General features: G+C 34.8%; 1 protein-coding gene across 2 annotated transcripts in view; it reads right to left on the bottom strand.

Annotated features, from left to right (window-relative positions):
* Lerp (lysosomal enzyme receptor protein) overlaps window positions 1-21,008 on the bottom strand; it is a 514,158-nt gene that overhangs the window by 82,245 nt on the left and 410,905 nt on the right. For both annotated transcript variants that reach the window (XM_090408956.1, XM_090408955.1), the window contains exons 33-34: window positions 18,035-18,195; window positions 11,484-11,626 (exon numbers count right to left, since the gene is read on the bottom strand). In XM_090408956.1, the coding sequence (XP_090265082.1) occupies window positions 11,484-11,626; window positions 18,035-18,195 (304 nt within the window). The remainder of the gene's footprint in view (window positions 1-11,483; window positions 11,627-18,034; window positions 18,196-21,008) is intronic.

Genomic DNA, 21,008 nt, shown 5'->3' with positions numbered 1-21,008 from the left:
GTAATCGCAAATAGTGTTGATAGCAATGGGAAAAACAAATGATCTTTATCTTTCAGTAAATATATAGGGATTATTAATGTATTAATAAAGGAATTATTGTGGGCATCTGGCCAGAGCCACAATTTTGAAAACAGCAGAGCTGACTGTTTTCTCAAATGGTGAAATATCCTGAGTGTTTAATCAATGGAAAAATAACCTACATTGCTTGCACCTCTTGTGTAAGAGGTGCAACTGTGGTCCTAAGACAGTTTGTCAGGAATGAGATCACAGTCATCTGAGAAGGCTTGTATGGAAAAATAGAACTTCCTGTGTGCAGCAATTGAATGAAGTATTTAGTGAGGGCTGTTCTGACCCATGTCTCACCGAACTATGCACAGGGAACTGAAGAGGATCAGTATTGGCAATTGCATACCTGTATGTAAAATAAAAGTTTCTAATTCAGTGGGTGGCCTGTTTATACCAAGAATTATATATTTTTGAAGAGAAAATATTAACGACCTACTTTCACCAGTGGCAAGTTTACACATTAGGTCAATGGCAGTCAGTCCATTAAACAAGTTCTCTGCTGTTTTCACCAGGAGAACCATGGCTATCAGTGAAATTAGCTTAAAAATAATGGGGGAGGGGGGAAGATTGCTTCAGGCAGAAGTGCCTCAGAAGATTGAATGAAATGTTAGATTATGGCACTATTGGAGTGCTGATAATTAATACATTAATTTGGAATGAAACTGATAATAGGAGATTTTTCTTCTTCTTTTCTCTTCCATCATCTATGTGGATGATGATGAGGCCAAATGAACTCTTTCCACTTCTGTCTGTCCCGAGAGAGTCTGAACAATTCTGTCCAGTTTGGTGTCGCTTGTTGTGATTTGGTTTTCAGGTCCTCTTTTATTTTGTCTATCCATCTAATTCGGGGCCGTCCTTTGGATCTTTTACCTTCCATCATTGTATTCAGGGCTTTAGATGGTAGTCTTTCCGTTCCCATTCTAGTCACATGGCCAAACCATCGCAGTCTTCTTTCTTGGATTTTGTCTATTATTGTTATTTCTTGTTTTAGTCGTTTCCTTATGTCTTCGTTTCTTAGTTGATCCAGCAGAGATACTCCAAGTAATCTTCTTAGCCAACCCATTTCAGTAACTAATAATTTTTTTCTCTTCAGCCTTTCTGAGATTCCAGCATTCACTTCCATAGAGAGTATTGGGAGGACCATTGTTTCATAGATTCTTACTTTTGTTACTTGTTTGATGTCTCTTGACTTCCATATTTTATTAAGTTGTCCAAACGTTTGGGATGCTTGACTGATTCGTCTGTTTATATCTTTTATAATTTCACCATTATACTCAATAACTCCTCCAAGGTAGGTGAAGTCTTCTACCTGCTCTAGATTCTTACTATCAATTTCAATTTTCAGATTGGTGCTTCTTTTTCCTAATTGCATAATTTTTGTTTTGTCTATATTTATGTTTAATCCAGATTTTATACACTTCTCCTTTATTTTATCAGAAATTCGCTGTAGTTCTTCTTCTGTGCTTGCAAGTAATGCAATGTCATCTGCCTTATTGGTTGCTTCTTCCAGTGTAAGATTGAACAGGTCTGGTGACAGACTGCATCCCTGTCTTACTCCACTCTCTGTGTGGAACCAGTTGGTTAAGGTGTCCTCCATTCGTACTGCATTTTCAGATTTCTCATACAGATTCTTTATTATTCTTATGGTTTTGTTGGGAGTTCCAAATTTTTCCATGGTTTTCCATAGTTCTCTTCTATGGATTGAATCAAATGCCTGACGAAAGTCTATGAAATTTATGTAGCAATTTTGGTTGTACTCTAGTGTCTTTTCTATTAGCTATCTTAAGGTGAATAATTGACCAATTGTGCTTCGCCATGGTCTGAAACCGGCTTGTTCTTCTCCTAGTGCCAGTTCTATATATGGCTTAATTTGTTTTTGGAGTACTTTTGTAAAAACTTTACTTGGAATACTGAGGAGGCTAATGCCTCTGTAATTATTGCACTCTGTTTTATCTCCTTTTTTTGTATATAGGAGTTATGACTGATTTGGTCCAAATCAGTAGGCACTGCTTCGTTTTTGTAGATCCTTCCAAATAATGTTTTTAATGGTTCCAAAAGTTGTTCCTTTCCTGCTTTTAAGAATTCATCATGTATTTGATCAATGCCAAGCGCTTTCCTAGTTTTGAGTTTTCTATGCTGTGTGCTTTATTATTTCTTTGGTAGAGATATTTGTTTCCTCTTCCATTTCAGTGGCTAGAATCGTAATATCCTGGGAGCTGCTTTTATTATATAAATCTTTGAAGTATTCTTCCCATCTGGCCATTCTTTTTGTTTTACTTTCAATTAGTTGTCTCTCTTTGTTTTTGATCATTATAATTTTTGTTGTCTGTGTCTTACTAATTTGGTCTATTTGTTTATATAATCCATGAAGATTATTTTCTTTTGATAGCTTTTCTGCATTTTGTATTTTTCACTTAACCAGTTATTCTTGTCTCTTTTAACTAGTTTTCTAATTTTCTAATAGGAGATTATTAATAACAAACTTAATCATGCAGTAGTGTAATAGCTGCTACACTCCTTTATGGTACATCAGGAAACTGATTATGATGATGATCCATGTTATTTAAGTGGTATGCAAATGTTACTTTAATTTCAATGGACACTGCACGTCCATGTTTATAGTGATGTGTGAAAAATTTGTGGCTGAAATTGTGTTAAATGTTTGATGCCCCACATGATATGGTTCCACAAATCCCAGAACACATCCCAACTCAACATCAGAGTTCAAGATTGGTTCAAGATCAATATAAGAAGCATCAATGGAAAAGAAATGGAACTAGCAAAAGAACTGCATAGGTAACAGATTAACATAATAAGTATGACTGAAAAAAGACAAAAATAGGTGAGATATTTCTATATGACAAATACAAAATGTTATATATTCAGGCAATAACAATCAGGGAAAAGAGGTAGTAGCTATAATATTTAACACTAGATATGAAGATTATCTTCTTGAATGGCAGGCAATATCAAGTAGAGTGATGTGGACAAATATCAAAATGGAGGAACTTGACAATGAAACTTATTTGGGTTATGGTCCACAGAAGGTTCTACAAAGGAAGAAATGGAGGAATTTTTTTGAGGCATTAGAAAAGTTGCAATGAAAAAGGATAAGTTGCTCCTTGTTGGAGATATAAACAGCAGAGCAGGAAATGATTACCACACATACAGAAATGTTTTGGGAAAATTTGGAAAAAAGTGCAAAGCTAATAATAACGGTAAATGCCTGCTAGATTTCTGTTTAGGACATGGATTAGTTATTGCTAACACCATGTTCCAACATAAAAATGTGCACAAATTCAAATGGAGAGAAGATGCAAGAAATAAGAAAGTCTCATTGACTATGCTATGGTTGACAGTGATGTTTCCCCCCCTTATTCAGGACACAAGAGTATATAAAGAGGATGTGAAATAAGTGATCACAATCACTATTTAGAGGAGGATAAAATTCAATTTCATATCGAAAAGTGTGTAAGAAAGTTTTAAAATGAATAATAATGACTAAGTGTTCCTGGTTGAGCAACTTTCAGAGGTGAACTGTAGACTCAAATATACAAACATCATTGAAGAAAAAATTAAAGAGTTTGAAAACAAAACTAAATCTTGGAAATTCAATGTCAAATCCTAAAGAAAACATTGATTGATTCAGCAAGGATAGAAAAATCAGAACTCCATTGTGGACTCATGAAGTTAAAGAGGCAGTCAAGGAAAAGAAGAAAGGATATGGAAAGTTCCTGGCAAGTGAGTCGTTTGTGCTTTAGAAAATACAGAGAAAAATGTCAGAAAGTGAAGTACTGTGTAAAACTAGCTAAACAAAAGTCATGGGAAGAGTTTGGTAAGAACACAGAAAATAAATATTAACAAGGTGGCAAGACATTCTGGAGGTTGTTAAAAATGCTCAGAAATGGAGGAAAGCGTACTGTATAAAAGGAATTAGAGATAATAAAGGTGTCATGAAAACTGGAGAAAAAGATATCCTTGAAGTATGGAGTAATTATTTCAAAAAATTGCTAAATGAAACAATCACTGACAGCACAGTGGTAAAAAACAGTGACCTGGCATGCAATCTAGAATACATATCCATACTTGAAGTAGAAAAAGCAATCAAAAGCATGAAACGTGGAAAGATAGCTGGTGTAGATGATATTCGACCAGAAATGCTTAAGTATGGAGGTATAAAAGTTTTACAGTGGCTGCAGTATGATTGGAGCAGAGCTCTCATAGTATCCATCTATGAAAAGGAAAATAAAACTGAATATGAGAATTACAGACTCATTTCCCTACTGAGTGTTCCTGGTAAGATTTATACAAGTATACTTGAGAAATGGCTAAGAGCAATTGTGGAAGAGAAGTTTTGTGAGAATAAGCTAGATTCAGGCCAAACAGAACTTATCAGGATTACATTTTCATTAAAGACAAATAGTTAAGAAATCTTGGGAACATAACAAGGATTTGGATTTAAGTTTTGTTGATTTCAAAGGCATATGACAAGTTGCAAGGAGGAAAGCCATTCAAAATGCTACAGTTCTTCCTCTTCTTAAGCTCTCATGGACCCTTAAGGTTCTTAGATGTGTACGTCCAACTGTACCAGAGGATAAGATGGTTAGCTCTATGTCTCCCGGTGTGTGTGTTCAATGGAGATCATGTATTGCCAGTCTGTCTGTTCTGGGGGTGAAAAAAACCCAAGTTTCCAGGTGACCCCCCTCCCTCCGTATGAGACCGACTAACTCACCTTTAATCGAAAGAGACCAGATAAATTACATCATCCTTACATCATGGACAGGAATCGAACCCAAGTCTTTCCAATCAAAGGATTTTGTCTATTCTGACTGAGCTACGGAGGCTCAAATGCTACAGTTATATGGTCTAAAATGGAACATTATATCAAGAAATACATAGTCTCCATTTAAGCTGAAGTCAGCAGTTAGAATTGAAGGAGATACAGGAAGATGGTATGAAGTAAAATCAGGTGCGAGACAACTGTTGCAATAAATTTAGTATGAAAATCAGCAATAAAAAGACAAAGACAACGAAAATAAGCAGAAACATCCCCAGCTGGTCTGGTTGGCTGAGTAGATAGCATATCTGCATTCCAGCCAAAAGGCTGCAGGTTCGAATCCCACCATGGGCATGGATGTTTGTGATTGTCTGCGGAAATACCGGTCAATGAGTCCTGGGACTTCCTGGAGATGTCAAATAATAATAATAAACAATGAAAATATCAACTGCATAGTGAATGCAGTTGAGTAAACAAGTAAAACATTTCAGTTACCTATGCACAATTTTTGGTGAAGATGGCAAATTCTTCTTGGCTGTTACAGGCAATTGCTTGCCTGTAACGTTTTCAAGGGTTTACAAAGTCGTCTGCCCATCTATTCTTGGATCTTCCTCTTGATTAGTATCCATTTGGTTTATATTTCCAGACAATATTTGGCCATCTGTGCTCATTTTCCAAAAATTTTATTGTATCAACTTTTACAGGAGTCGCATCAAAAATTCACAAAAAGTAAACTTGTAAATTTTATATGTAAAAAATACTAACAGCCCATATAAATTAGCCCAGAAAAATTAGCACGATACTGTGTAAATAGAAGATATATGAATATGTAGTTCAAGGGAAAATGCCCTAGAAATCAGAAACATGTTAGAATTTATCTATGCAAGTAAATACCAAAGCTCATCTATAGAGACCTAGAGGAATTAAACATGCTAGAATAGAGTAAACAGATATCTAAAAATAGAAGTTCAGGGGCAATGCTTTAGAATTCGGAAATATATTTGATGTTATCACTTAGTATTGGGTGAAAAAGAAACCTATTGTAACCAAAGCAGTCCAATACCACCTTCAAGGTCAATAGCAAAAGAGGGCGGTATACATCAGAAGCTGTTACGCTATGCTGTAAAAGGGATTAAATGTACACTTCAGGGAGATCTAGAAGTCTGCACTTTCTAGAAGGATAAGAGGTTACATGTGAAAGATACGGGGGGGGGGGGTGTCTCAGACCTTAATCAAAGTTTGCACGGGCATATCTGGGGTCTAAAACCTTGCAGGGTCCCGCGAGAAGCCAAATAAAAGGATCATAGAATCGACTATCGAGCATCGGCAGATTTGATGCCAGGAGAAAAGGAGGAAGTCGATCCATGGACTAAGTTGGATTCCAGATGAAGTCATGGAGGGTAACCGGAGACGGAACCTTACAGAACGAATAGCAGCCCAGGACCAGGATGACAAAGTCTTGACTGTCAGACCTTACATCCCAGTACCTACATCGCCGGAAGATCGTGCTCCAGCCCTGCGAGAAATTCCATAGGAGAACACTGTATCCATGAAACGTCTAAAGTGATAGATCAAGCCCTAGCATAGAAGGGGGATCCAGAATAAGTCTGTAAAGGAAATACGACTAAGTGCACTGTACCTATGGATTAGTCATGTGAGTTGAATTTGGTTACAAAACTTTTTTTTTTTTTTTTTTTTTTTGATGTGAAGGACTGTTTAGAAAGACTGAATTTATAGAACTGCTATATACAGTAGATTGATAATTTGTTCGCATAGAGAGAATCTTTTTTTATAATTGTAAGACAGTAAAGAAAATTTTAACTTACGTTGTATTGTAAAGAAATGGTTCAGAAGAACTGACAAGATTATAGAATTAAGAAATATAATGTTATGAGAAGTAGTTTGCTTAAAGAGTGTTATATTTTATGTGAAGGTTGGAACTGGAGATTATAATTAATCAAAGCATGGAAATTCCTAAACTATAAATGGGCTGATAGTTAATAGTTATCTAATTTAATTGTTTAATAATTTACGTCATTGGTATTTGTTGCATGCTTAAGAATTTGTCCTATATGATGTTTTTTTTTTTTTTTTTTTTTATGCTTAGCTTAGAGAGGAAAGGAAAGTAGCATCCTTTTAGTGCATACCCTGTATTACTGTTTTAGTATAAATAAACATGTTTGTTAAAAGGAGTGCCGTCTGCTCTTTTTCGCAACTGCACTGTTCTCAAAAAAAAAAAAAAAAAAAAAAAAAAAAAAAAAAAAAAAACGATCCTATGAGCGGGATAGATTGGAATTTGGTATGAATTTTGAGTTAAGAGTTAGCCACGACTGTATATAATTATAGAGGAGGAACTTTACTGGAAGTATAAATAATTTCTTATGCCATTTGGAGAACTTTAGTGGCACAGCTCATAATAATTAAATAAATTTCTAGAGATTTCCGGCATAAGGAAAGAATACTGAAAGTAGAGAAAGGGAAATAAGATTAACCGAGTACATGAAAGGAAAAAGATAAGGTTAAAGTATAACAAATAAAAATATAGAAGCCAAGGATAAAGAAAGCAATATTATACAACAACAAACAGGTAAAATAAAAACCTCATAATATTACAATGGCGCAGCCAGTAAAATAAAAAACCTCATAATATTACATAGCATTTCAGTTACCTATGCACAATTTTTGGTGAAGATGGCAAATTCTTCTTGGCTGTTACAGGCAATTGCTTGCCTGTAACGTTTTCAAGGGTTTAAAAAGTCTTCTGCCCATCTATTCCTGGGTCTTCCTCTTGATCAGTATCCATTTGGTTTATATTTCCAGGCAATATTTGGCCACCTGTGCTCATTCATTCTTTCTATAGTTTGCGATGTCTTCTGTTATGTTAATTATGGATAATTGTTTTCTTATTTCTTCATTTCTTATTTTGTCTATTCTTTTATAGCCTGTCAGTGGTCTTAGGAACTTCATTTCAGCAGCTTCCACTTGTCTTTTATCTCATTCTCCCCCAATCCATGTTATCACTACCATATTTAAGAATTGGATTGACTATTATTTTATAAGTTTTATTTGAATTGTTCTAGACATCTGTTTTCTGAAGTGTCTGTTTAAAGTTCCAATAAGTGCTAGGAATTTTGCTTTTTATATGCAATTCCAAGATATTTAAATTTGTTCATTTGTTCTATTATTTTGTTGTGAATGACTAGCTCTGAATTTATTCCCTCTTCTTCTGTAGCTTTTCTATCTTTAAGTTTTTCCAAATTGTTTAATTTCTTTACCTCGAAATGCTATTGATTTTGTATTATTTATTGAGATTTTCATGTCACACTGTTCTATTGTTTTGTTCAATACATGTATATTTTTCTGTAATGGTCTTCATTTTCAGCAAAAATAACTTGATTGTCAGCATACAAAAGGCTGGTTAATTCTTTATTTCCTATTTTAATTCCTATGATTTTGTTTTTCCTCCACTCTTTAGAAATTTTTTCTAGATATATTGAAGAGTATTAGTGATAATCCATTTCCTTGAATGAGCCCTCTATTGGTTTTAATTTTTTTGGTTATTTCATTATTAATTTTAATATAGCTTTCTTCCCTTATATTTGGTATTGCTTTGGTGGTTTGAGGTGAAGCTTTCGATTCACTCACTATATTAATTAATTTTGTTCTGTTAATTTGATCATATGCTTTCTCACAATCCAGGAAAGCCACATACATGTTGGCAGGTTAAAATCTAATATTTTTTCTATAACTTGTTTGAGTGTAAATGTGGGATCTGTGCAAGACCTTACTTTCCTAAAACCGCATTGATCTTCTCCAATAAGTTCCTCGGTCCATGGTGTTAATTTACTTTTAATTACATCTAGATATTTTATAGCACGCATTTAATATGGATATTCCTTTGTAGTTTCTGCAATCTTTCTGTTTCCTTTTTTGAATATGTTTAGGACTATTGCTGTCTTCCATTCTTGTGGAATGTTTCCTTCTTTCCATATTCTGTTTAGGAATTTAATTAATTGTAATTGAAATGGTTTAGAGCTGTATTTGTATAGTTCTGAATTTATTCCATCTTCTCTTGTAGCTTTTCTATCTTTTAGTTTTTCCAATATTTTCTTTAGATCATTAAACTGTATTGGTTCTTCATTTGTTTCTTGACTTACTACTTGTTTTATTTCAATTTGATTATTATTGTTTAAAAGCGGGCTATAGTGATTGGTCCATTCTTTTGGAGAGGGGCCTTTTAATTGTAGATTATCCTTTGTTTCTTGAGTCATTTTTTTAAAATGTTTTATAGCTCTTTAGTTGAGGTCATGATATAAATTTTTCACAGTCTTGTCTTCTGATTTTCCTGGTTTCCAAATTAAATATGGAAATAGACAACAGAATCAGTAAAGTTGGTATAATAGAAAGTGAGCTGAATAAATTTATATGGAATAAGAAAGAAATTAGTCTAACATTAAATTAGCTATATACAAGACAGTATTAAAACCAATTTAAACTTATGGATCTGAGAGCTAGGTTAGAAATGAAACACCTGATCAAAGACTGGAAAGCTCTAATATGAGAGTTCTGAGAAAGATTGATGGAGTGAATAGATCACATCAATGGCAGTATCATAACACATTAAAAATGAGGATATTAGGAAAGAAAATTTGCCATTGTTAGCATTCAAGAATGTGTTACTAGAGGTTAATCTCAGGTGGTAGTGTAAAATTTCGTGTAATAAATTAATTTATCGAATTCAATTTTACGGGGTTTTTAGGCCGAAAAAATGTAGAAAAATTAATATAAGACTCCTTTTGTCTGAATGTAAATTAACTGTATTGAAAATTGTGTTAAATAATTCATGTTTAAAATATTGTACTTAAAATTAGAAGTTGATATTAACATTGTAAGTAAGCCATAAGAATAGTGTGTCAGAAAAGTTCACAACACCTTGCGAACAAATTGATCACCTATGGATCTTCAGCGAGAAAACCAGAGTGATGTCATTGTGCTGGCAGATAATTACGGACATTCAAAGGTTGGGAACAAAGAGCAAGGAGAATATTTAAGGGGACTACTACGAGCTACAAAGAGGAGAGAGAGAGAGAAGACTTGGGCTTTTTACTACTGCTGCTGCAGGTGTTTCAGTTCCCCGATCAGCCGAGTGGAAGAAGGGGGAAGAAGTAGTGAAATGAAGTACTCAACCAAAGGTTTAGCACACATCGTCGGAGCTATGTTGTCAACATTTCCTCTAGACTGTTCCAGGAGGCTTCCAAGGAGCAATCGACAACAAATGTCCCATTGGATATCTGGCCATGATTCTCGAGAAAGGCTCAATGTCAGGTCAATGAATTAGCCAATGGTGGAATGAGAGAGTTAGAGCACAGAAATGCCCGAGTCAAGAACCTGTCCTGTGTAATGGAAAGGATTCAAGACATCCCAACTGAGGTATAGTTAATGAAAGAGGACTGTAAGCTTACTGAGAGAATTGCGAGTAAATAAATTTATTGTTATTATTTTCCTTGTAACTTAGATAAGTGAGAATTGTAAGTGTTACAGTACGTCGGTGGTATAGTTTTGTATGGTATTGTATATAGTAACAGGGTAGAACAAGGGCCTATGTATTGCTGGTGCAAGGAATATCTCCTTAGAAGGAATAGCTGTTGTATACCTTTTGCAAAGAATGTGTGCTTCATAGTGCTAAGTTGAATGTAAATGTTAAGTGAACATAAAGTGTATATACTTCAAAGATGTAATTATTTTGCTGAAGTTAGAATAAAATGTTTTGTTTAAGCAACAGTTGGTCTGATCATTTGCCAATGCACTGTTTTATAAAAAATTTCTACCTGTGTGCATGACTTGCTGAATAGCTAGGAGTATTTTAGCTGAGACCTTACCTTTGTTCATATTCTTATTATTCTTAGACTATATCATTTCTTCCAAACTGGCACAGTCGTTAATAAAAATAAATTTTTTTAGTAGAACAGTCTCAGAAAATAAGTGCACCGCAATCATTTAGCCAGCGATAGTTGAAAAAAACAAGTGGCTTAGTGAACGGTAGAAGCAAAGGGCAAGAAAGAAGGGTAAGAAAGAAAGAAAGAAAAGGGAGGAATAAAAGGTTAAGACAGGAGGGCTTAGCGAACAAAGAATGGTTAAGGATTAACAAGAATAGGCAAAACCTTGTGAGTAGTATGAATTTTACATAAGGTGCAGCCTGACAAGGATTGAAATTAAAATATGTAATAAACTTAGTAAATAATATATTTTTACAATTACCCTCATATTTTTACAGTATGATAAGAATGGGAGAGGAAAGATTAGCAAAACATATGTTCTTTTCCGGGTTAGCAGGAAAAAGATGCAGAGGAAGACAAAGATGTAGATGGATATTGATACAGTAAAAAGCACTTTAAAAGACAGAAATATAAGATCTGATAATATTGGAATCTTGATAGATAACAGATTAATTTGGAGGAAAATTGTTGATGAGAAGTGAGTTATGGTGTAACTTTTCCATGTAGTATTATCATAATTATCCTGTCCATACCCTGAGGGTACATATCAGGAAATTGATGGCAATGAATATGGTTTTTAATTATACTACAGTATAATTAAAAACCATTTTACTTTTGTATAGTAAAAATTCAAAAACGTTTACCTTGACTAGTCAATTTCATTGTCTCTTCCATTCCAAGCGAAATGAAACTGCCATTCTTATCTTGCTTACAAACAGCTACTTGTGATGGACACACAGATTTATATGAAATCTTTGCAAGTCCAGGACAAATATTTAGCCAGTACCTACAATAGTAATGCAAAAAGAAAATTATCTAATATTATTAAACTTATTATAAAATATTTCAAGATTAATGTTTCAAAAACTACTATCACAGAATTTTAATGACTAGGTATTGCATGCCATCTACAATGGCAATATAAAGAAATTTTATTAAAAATATCTCATAAAGAAGCGAGCAGAATACTGAAGAGCACAAGATGCCAGCTGCAATTAATAAGTAACTACTTGACTGAAATTATTTTAAATAATCTCAAGTACTATTGTTGCTGTTATGTATTTGCTCAAATTTCAGAGGGGAAATTTATATTCTAAACAAAAAATAATGTTGGCCAGGTATTCCTGAACAGCAAACAACTTCCTATTTCTTCACTATTTTACTCACTTTTTTAACACATGAGATTTTTTTTTGGAAGTTTTTTCCCACTTGATTGACTATAAATTATATATTTAGTTTTATCTTTTATCTAAGTGTAAGCAAACAAAGTTTGCACCTGAAGTATCTTCAGGTCTAGGGCAACTCATGGCAAAGGTGGACTAAGTTATGATCACTTTCCTTAGTATCCCATAATGTAAAGCATATCTCCTTGCAGACATGTATAATGCTATGCATTATGGGAAGGATCACTAATCTGACTGGTTTCAAAATTTATTGAGGCCTCTTCAGTGGGAGCCATACCCAGAGGTGATACCAAGGTTGAAACAATGCAGAACTCATATTTCCATATGCCAGTTGCCGAAAGGTGTCACACATCATTAAATTACTCTGGATTAGAGAAAGATGTTGGAAGTTTTTTCCCACTTGGTTAGACTATAAATTATATATTTAGTTTTATCCTTTATCCAAGTGTAAGCAAACAAAGTTTGCGCCTGAAGTATCTTCAGGTCTAGGGCAACTTGTGGCAAAGATGGACTAAGTTCTGATCACTTTCCTTGGTATCCCATAATGCATAGCATTATACATGTCTGCAAGGAGATATGCTTTGCATTATGGGATACCAAGGAAAGTCCCATAATGCAAAGCATATCTCCTTGCAGACATGTATAATACTATGCATTATAGGAAGGGTCACTACTCAAACCGGTTTCGACCTTTATTGAGGTCTCTTCAGTGGGATCCAGACTCAGCGGTGATACCAAGGTTGAAACAATGCAGAACTCATATTTCCATATGCCAGTTGCCAAAAGGTGTCACATCATATTATTAAATTACTCTGGATTATAGAAAGATGTTGGAAGTTTTTTTCCACTAGGTTAGACTATAAATTATATATTTAGTTTTATCCTTTATCCATGTATAAGCAAACAAAGCACCTGAAATATCTTCAGTACTGGGGCAACTCGTGGCAAAGGTGGACTAAGTTATGATCACTTTCCTTGTATCCCATAATGCAAAGCACATCTCCTTGTGGACATGTATAATGCTATGCATTATGGGAAGGGCCACTACTCAGACTGGTTTCGACCTTTATTGAGGTCTCTTCAGTGGGAGCCTGACCCAGAGGTGATACCAAGGTTGAAGCAATGCAGACTGGTGTCACACCTTGTTATTAAATTACTCTGGGCAAAAGATAAAACTAAATATATAATTTATTTTTTTTTTTTTTTCAAAATATGAGATTACTTACTTCTTTAGGTAAGGAAAACAATAAGAAAAAACGATCAAAATTGATTGAAAGATCTAACCTACAGTGATGTCTGCAGCAATTTACTTTTTTTTCTTCCTCCATTAAAACTACTCTTCATTTTGGAATGAAGAGTAAAGTTTTAATGGACTCAGACAGAAGATGAAGAATGGACTCAGACAGAAGAAAGAATCTATTTCCAAATTTGGTTGAAATCAGCTGAACTGATGTTACTTGTATTCTCTAGATAAGACGTCTTCTGTTCCCCTCCCCCCCATTATATCCACTAGACATGAGGGCATGCCTCTTCCCAATTATTTGTAGACTGTAGACAAGCTTGATGCATTTGGCTCTTACAAATTCTGCACTGGATTTTTGTTATGGGCTATTATTATAAGCTAAATGAGATATGGAGATTTTTTACTTAAGCCATTGGACATATGTTGAATTTTTGGTTTGGGTTGCTTTAGCACAATTGTTGGAGAAATCTGTGTCTCTGTTGTATTTTTTTTTATCTGACAATCAGAAGTTGAACTTCTCAAATACTTTAATCTAATTCCTTCAATTCTTATTAATTCATTCTAAGTTCTCCTTCATACTTCCCAAGTAATAAGTGTCTATTTGCCATGGAAATCTTAATAGGAATCTTGTGATTCCTCAAGTGGCTTTAGTCGGCTTTGCCCTAAGTTGGAAACACTTGGTAGCACTTAATTCATAACAACGTTCCAGGCATTTTTAACGTCACATTTTTTTTTTTTTTTTTTTTTACCTTGGTAAATATGTTAGTGATGATGGGAAACAAGATATAGAAATAAAAAGGACTGTCAGTACCAAATGATTTTGGAATAAAAGAAAAAATATCTTCATTTTTAGTGATATCAGCTGCAGTTGAAACACTGAAATTATACAACAGACAAAAAAAAAAAAGCATTAACTTGGTAATTAAAATTATATGAGAGGATAATAAATAATAAAGGGAGGAATCAGCAATAGCAAAGATTAGATCAGTTTGCTTATAACAAGAAAGTCAGAATACACAAGTGAAAGAAAGCAGTAGATATTTTTATAACCAGCTTTCTTGAAACAGCTTGATTAATTGATAAATCCTTTTTATGGAGCCTGTGTAGCTCAGTGGATGTGGCGTTTGCACACCACGGTGCTTGGCCACACGAAGGAAGACTTGGTTTCGAGTCTAGTCAGCGACTAGAGGAAATTTTTCTAAGCCTTTTTTCGACCAGTTCCCGAGTTAGTTGATCTCTGGCACGGGCAAGGGGTTTTTTCTCCCGGAAACTTGGGTTTTTCGTCCCGTAAACTCAAGAAAATCAACCGTAGAACCCACCTTATTTCAGACATTAAATACGAGTGTTAGGGTTACGAGATGGTGGCACCTGCAGAGCCGTCTCTCTTCACTGCGTGCCGCTTAATTAGTGATAGCCTTGAGCCAGCTATCTCTGATTGGGTACCAGTGTAGATTGAACTGCCCACTCAGTCTCCAAAAGTTAGAAAGGGCTTAAAACGACCTCGCCTACTCCCTATATATATGGGAATAAAAAAGGCGTTAGCTGATTTTTTTTTTTTTTTAATCCTTTTTATGAGTTTGTAGGAGAGTGGGGAGGGGGAGATCAGTTAATTATTTTTCCAAAGGATAATGATCCAGAAATTCAGGACAGAACCTAAACCATTAGTCACCTAATGGTTTAGGTTCTTATTTGTACTCAATGGTCCCTAATCCTCCAGATTCACAATCCCTTTTCTTATGCCTTGAGATCAGGTTTCTAATATTATAACCCATAATTTGAACTATAACTAAACTATCTCTATCACCAGATATAGATCATCTACAGCATTTCTTTAGTCTACTCCCAAAAAACAGCAGACCAGGAACAAGCAGCCTTTACTCAGTCACCTGTTGAAGGTCCATTATTACTGTCCTGATATTCTAATCTAACCTCACCATATCTTTTCAGATTGGTGTGTCTGTTTGCAAGATGTAAACCCTGATGTTTCCATATAGTCTGGTGAACAAGTGTTCAACCAAATAAGCCCTTTTATTTTATCTGCAAAAATATTCCTCACATAAAGATCAATTTTTTATTTTAAGAGAGACAGTGAAGGATCACTGCAGGATCTAATCTCAGGTTATATGGAAGTCACTTAAATAGAATAGGAGAGGAAAGTCAACAAAACTTTTTTTTTTTTGTCAGAATGGCTATCAGGAGTAATAGCATGCTGACTCCATGGCACAATCAGTTAGCGCATTTGGCTGTTAAACGGAAGGTTGGTGATTCAAATCCACCTTCGAGTGTGATAATTTTTTTATATATATAAACCAATTGGAAAGAGAAGGTCAGGTAGACATCAAAAGAGAATATTAGATGGATAATGAGACTGAAAGACCAATATGGTCTACGAGGGTGGTCTGTAAAGTTCTCGGCCTAACATTGAAAACACGAATTTATAATTTCAAAGTTATTTTTATTTTTCAACATAATCTCCCTTAAGACTAATACATTTATTCCAGCGATGTTCCAGCACCATTATCCTGTCCCTGTAGTGGTTCTCTGCAAAATACCTCTCTACAGCTACAATCACCTCTTGATTCGAAGACAAACGATAACCAGCAAGAAGAGTTTTAGTTTTGGGAACAGACAGAAGTCAGAGGGATCCAAATCTGGGGAATAGGGTGGATGTTCCAACAATTCATGGTGCAGATCCCTTAATTTTCCCATTACCAAAACACCTCGGTAGGCAAGTGCATTGTCCTGATGAAGGGCGATTTTTTTCTTCTGCAAATCAGGTCTTTTCTCATGAATTTTTTCGTCTGGTCTAGTTAAAAGATCGGAATAATATTTCCCAATATTATTTTACCCTTTTCAAGATAATTAATAAATTTATTAATTATCTTGAAAAGGTAAAATGCCATGACCTTTCCTGCTGATGGAACCAACTTTGTCTTCTTTGGCAATGAACAACTGCTTCTGTTCACTGTTTTGACTGCTGTTTGGATTCTGGAGTATAATGGTGAATCCAAGTCTCATCCATAGTAATAAATCTGCAATGCAAAATCAGTTTTATTATTGTTAAAATGCTCCAAGCACTGTTCAGAGATTTTCGTGCGAGTACATTTTTGATCTGCTGTGAGCAAGCGCAGCACCCATCTTGCACAAAGCTTTTTCATATGCAATTCTTCATGCAAAATATATCTTACACATTCTTTTGAAATGACTATAGTCTCAGCAATTTCATGCACTTTGACTCTGGTCATCCAATACCATATTGTGCACTTAATCAATGATTTCTGGTGTTGTTACACTTTTTGGATGTCCTTCACGTGGATCATCTTCAAGGCTGGTACAGCCATGTTTAAACTCAGTAGCCCATTTCTTAATTGTCGAAAACAAAGGAGAAGAGCTCCAATAAACTTTTATGAACTTTGAATGAATTTCTTTTGGCATTAAACCTTCTTTTACAAAGAATTTTATAACCGCACAATACTCAACTTTATTCATTTCAAGGGATATAGACAACACTTTTGCTTCAGATAGCTGTATAAAACAAACTACTTGATAGAATTACTTGCAATTTCACATGGATGCTTATGACAGATTACCAACTTGGAAAATAAAATCTCTTGCCGATAGTGTTGGCATCTATGATTGAGGCCAAGAACTTTTCAGATCACCCTCATATACCACTGTTTTTCATCATGTGTGTGAGTAGATCATGTTGGAAGTAGCATTAAACATGATACAAAACTAAGCACCCACTGCTTTACGAAGATGGTTTTATGATCCTCTGCAAAATAAATCTAACAATCTTGAAGACTAATTATGCAAATAGTTGCTGGAACCAATTTGTGATGAGAATCAGCAATAAAAAAAATGAACTATGAAAGTAGGCAGGAACACTGAAAATATCAGCTATATTCTCAATGAAAAACCTATGGAACAAGCAAAATATTTTGGCTATTTACACAGCTTTTAGTGATGATGATGGCAAATTAAATCTGGAGATAAACTGAATAAGCAAAGATTGTATGGTGAAAAGTCAGCGGAATAAATTTATATGGAATAAGTGAGAAATTAGTCAAAATACTAAACTAGCAGTAAATTAGACAGTGTTCCCACCAATTTTAGCATAGGGATCCAAGAGCTGAGTTAAAAATGAAACACTTCATTAAGAAGAGACTACGAGAGTTCTGAGAAAACCTAAGGGTGAACACTGATGACAGATTTATGTGAAAAATTAAGATATTAGGAAGGAACTTGACACTGTTAGCATTCAAGAATGTATGAACAGAGTTAGGTTAGTGATCACTTTAGCAGAATGGGGAAGGAGAAATTAACAAAACAGATATTTTAATGTCAAAACGGCAAGGTAATAAAAAAAGACCCAAAGAAAGAACAACATCTACAGGGGAATGATGCAATTAGTAGTATTTTAGAAGACCAAAATGTAAGATCTGACAATACTGGGGATATGACAAATAACAGTTTAATTTAGAAACAAAATACTGTTGACCGAAAATAATAGCAATACCAACTTAACTATACAGTACCCCTCATAGTTCCCTACACTCCTTCAAGATTATGCATAGGAATTGATGATGATGATAGTCTCAGTAACACCAATTATATCAATATGGTATTCCTGTAATTTTTTTCTTCTGTAGCATGCAGGTTCTAGATAACATACCACATGAATTTAAGTTGTAATATCTTTCAGTTACAAAAGGTTTTTGCTTTAAAACCAAATAAAATATAAAAATAAATATTTTAGATGACTTACTTATTTCCTTCATTATCAGATGTACTCCAGGTGAAAGTCATACTAGACAAGAGTTTAAGATCATATATTTTCCCATCAGCACTTATTGTACATTCTGTATGTTCCATAGTTGCACACACTAGACTTGTTTGCCACTGGAAAACAGCTGAACATGGAGTTGTCTATATTAAATAAAATAACACAAAGTCAAAATTATTTCTGTATGAGCAAGCCATTATTATTATTATCACTCTCCATCCAAAAAATCTGGTCTGTACATCCCTACTAACCACACTCTTATATGACTTTCATGGATAGCACCTAGTTCTCTATTTGTCATATACTGAAAAATTTCATTGTCAGCTATCAATAGTAAAGCATCTTACAAATATTTTATTAAGATGACTGTTTGTGATGACTACAAGAAATGTTTTCACATTGTCTGGAATGCCCTGGGTTCAATGCTGCAGACGTATTTAGTATATATACTTCTCAATTTTTTTTTTAGAATCATGACTGGTCTTATCATGTGTTAATATCAAATGAGAGAGTAAAAAATGAATGTATGCTTAAAAAAATTATAATAACAATTATGTACAGGTACATAAAGAGCCAAATATAATTGGAAGAACTCTAATTTAATCTGTAGTATTTTTTTAATAATTCAGTCCATTTCATTTTCAAGAGAGAATAGCATTTTTATAATAAAGTGATAAAATATAGTCAGTCACCACAGAAATAGGGGTGCTTAAGGGTCAAAGCTGTATAACTGAGAGGAGACCTCCACATAGCTTTTAAAGGAATGCGGAGAACCGACCAGGGCTTCTGACCTAATGTCCAATCCTCACCTTCTCGTGGTGCACCCTGTTGGGTATCTACTTTGATACTGAACGAACGAGGATGGGCTGGCAATTTGGGATTTAGCCGACCAAACTGTATTCTTACTGGTTAAACCAAAATAGAAAATGATGGTACAACATGACAAAATTTCATGCCAGCTGGGGCGTCGCCCGGTTAAACAAGGCCCCCGTTGTTTTCGCCAGGGAACCAGGGCGAACAGTGAAAAGTCAGCTACTGGAACAAATCTGAAAACAAACCCCAACTCAACATCACCAGAGTTTAAGATCAGTACTATCAATGTAAGAAGCCTGAATGGCAAAGAAATGGAGCTAGCTGAGGAATTAGATAAGTACCAGATCGACATAATAGGGGTGACTGAAACAAAAAAGACCAAAACTGGTGAGATCTTTCTAAGCAATAAATACAAAATGTTATATTCAGGCAATGACAATCAAGGAAAAGAAGGAGTAGCCATAGTATTCAACACAAAATACGAGGCTAATCTTCTTGAATGGCAGTCAGTCTCAAGTAGAGTAATTTGGGCAAATATGAGAATGGGGAACTGGGCAATGAGACTTATTTGTGCCTATGGTCCCACAGAAGGTTCTACTAAGGTAGAAGTGGAGGAATTTTTTGACGCTTTAGAAAAAGCAACTGACACAATGAAAAAGGAAAAGTTGGTCCTTGTTGAGGATCTAAATAGCAGAGTAGGAAATGATTGTGAGACATACAAAAATATTTTGGGAAAATTTGGAGAAAAGAGCAAAGCTAATAATAATGGCAAATATCTGTTGGATTTCTGCTCAGGACATGGACTGGTTATTACTAACACCATGTTCCAACATAAAAATGTGCACAAATTCACATGGAGAGAAGAGGTTAGGAATAAGAAAAGTCTCATTGACTATGTTATTGTTGATAGTGATGTTTTCTCCCTGGTGCAGGACACCAGAGTGTACAGAGGATTTGAAATTGGAAGTGATCACTATTTAGTCTTGAGCAGGATAAAATTGAATTTCATATTGAAAAGAAAAACATGTAAGAAAGTTTTAAAGCGAATAAAAGTTGAGCAGCTCTCAGATGTTAACTGTAGACTAAAATACACAAAGATTATTGAAGAAAAAATGAAAGAGTTTGAGAACAGGAATCAAACCTTGGAGATTCAGTGGCAAACTCTGAAGAAAACATTGATTGATTCTGCTAGAGAGGCATGTGGTGAGGTTGTGTGCAAGGATAAAAAAATCAGAACTCCCTGGTGGACACAGGAAGTTAAAGAGGCAGTGAAGGAAAAGAAGAAAGCATATCAAAAGTTCCTGGCAAATAAGTCAGCTTTTACTCTTACAGAATACAGAGACAAATGTAAGAAAGCTAAACAGTGTGTAAAACTAGCTAAAAAAAGTCGTGGGAGGACTTTGGCAAGAATATAGAAAATAAATATCAAGAAGGTGGCAAAATATTCTGGAGGTTGTTGAAGAAGCTTAGGAATGGAGGAAAGAGTGTTGTAAAAGGAATTAGAGATGATAAAGGTGACATGAAAACAGGAGAAAAAGATATCCTTGAAGTATGGAGTAAGTACTTTGAAAAACTGCTAAATGAAACAAGCAGTGATGACAGCACAGTGATAAAAAACACTGACCAGGCATGCAGTCAGGATTACATATCCATACTTGAAGTAGAAAAAGCCATCAAAGGCTTGAAATGTGGAAAGGCAGCAGGAGTAGATGATATTCGACCAGAAATGCTGAAGCATGGTGGTATAAGAGTCTTACAGTGGCTGCACTGCATAGTTCAGAAAGCCTGGACAGAGGGAAAAATTCCCGATGATTGGAGTAGAGCTCTCATAGTACCCATTTATAAAAAGGGAAATAAAACTGAATGTGAGAATTACAGAGGTATTTCCCTACTGAGTGTTCCTGGGAAGATCTATGCAAGTATACTTGAGAAACGGTTGAGAAGAATTGTGGAAGAAAAGCTTGGTGAAGAACAAGCTGGATTCAGGCCAAATAGAGGCTGTCAGGATCAGATCTTCACTTTACGACAAATAGTCGAGAAAGCATGGGAATATAACAAAGATCTGTATTTAAGTTTTGTCGATTTGGAAAAGGCATATGACAAGGTGCCAAGAGAGAAGCTATTCAATACGCTGCAGTTATAT

Source organism: Typopeltis vanoorti, chromosome 19 (genome assembly GCF_054136105.1).
Source record: "Typopeltis vanoorti isolate ZY-2024b chromosome 19, IOZ_Tvanoo_1.0, whole genome shotgun sequence".
Classification (NCBI taxonomy): Eukaryota; Metazoa; Arthropoda; class Arachnida; order Uropygi; family Thelyphonidae; genus Typopeltis; species Typopeltis vanoorti.
The sequence above is the reverse complement of the archived record's forward strand: the minus strand, read 5'-3'. Positions and strand labels throughout refer to the sequence as shown.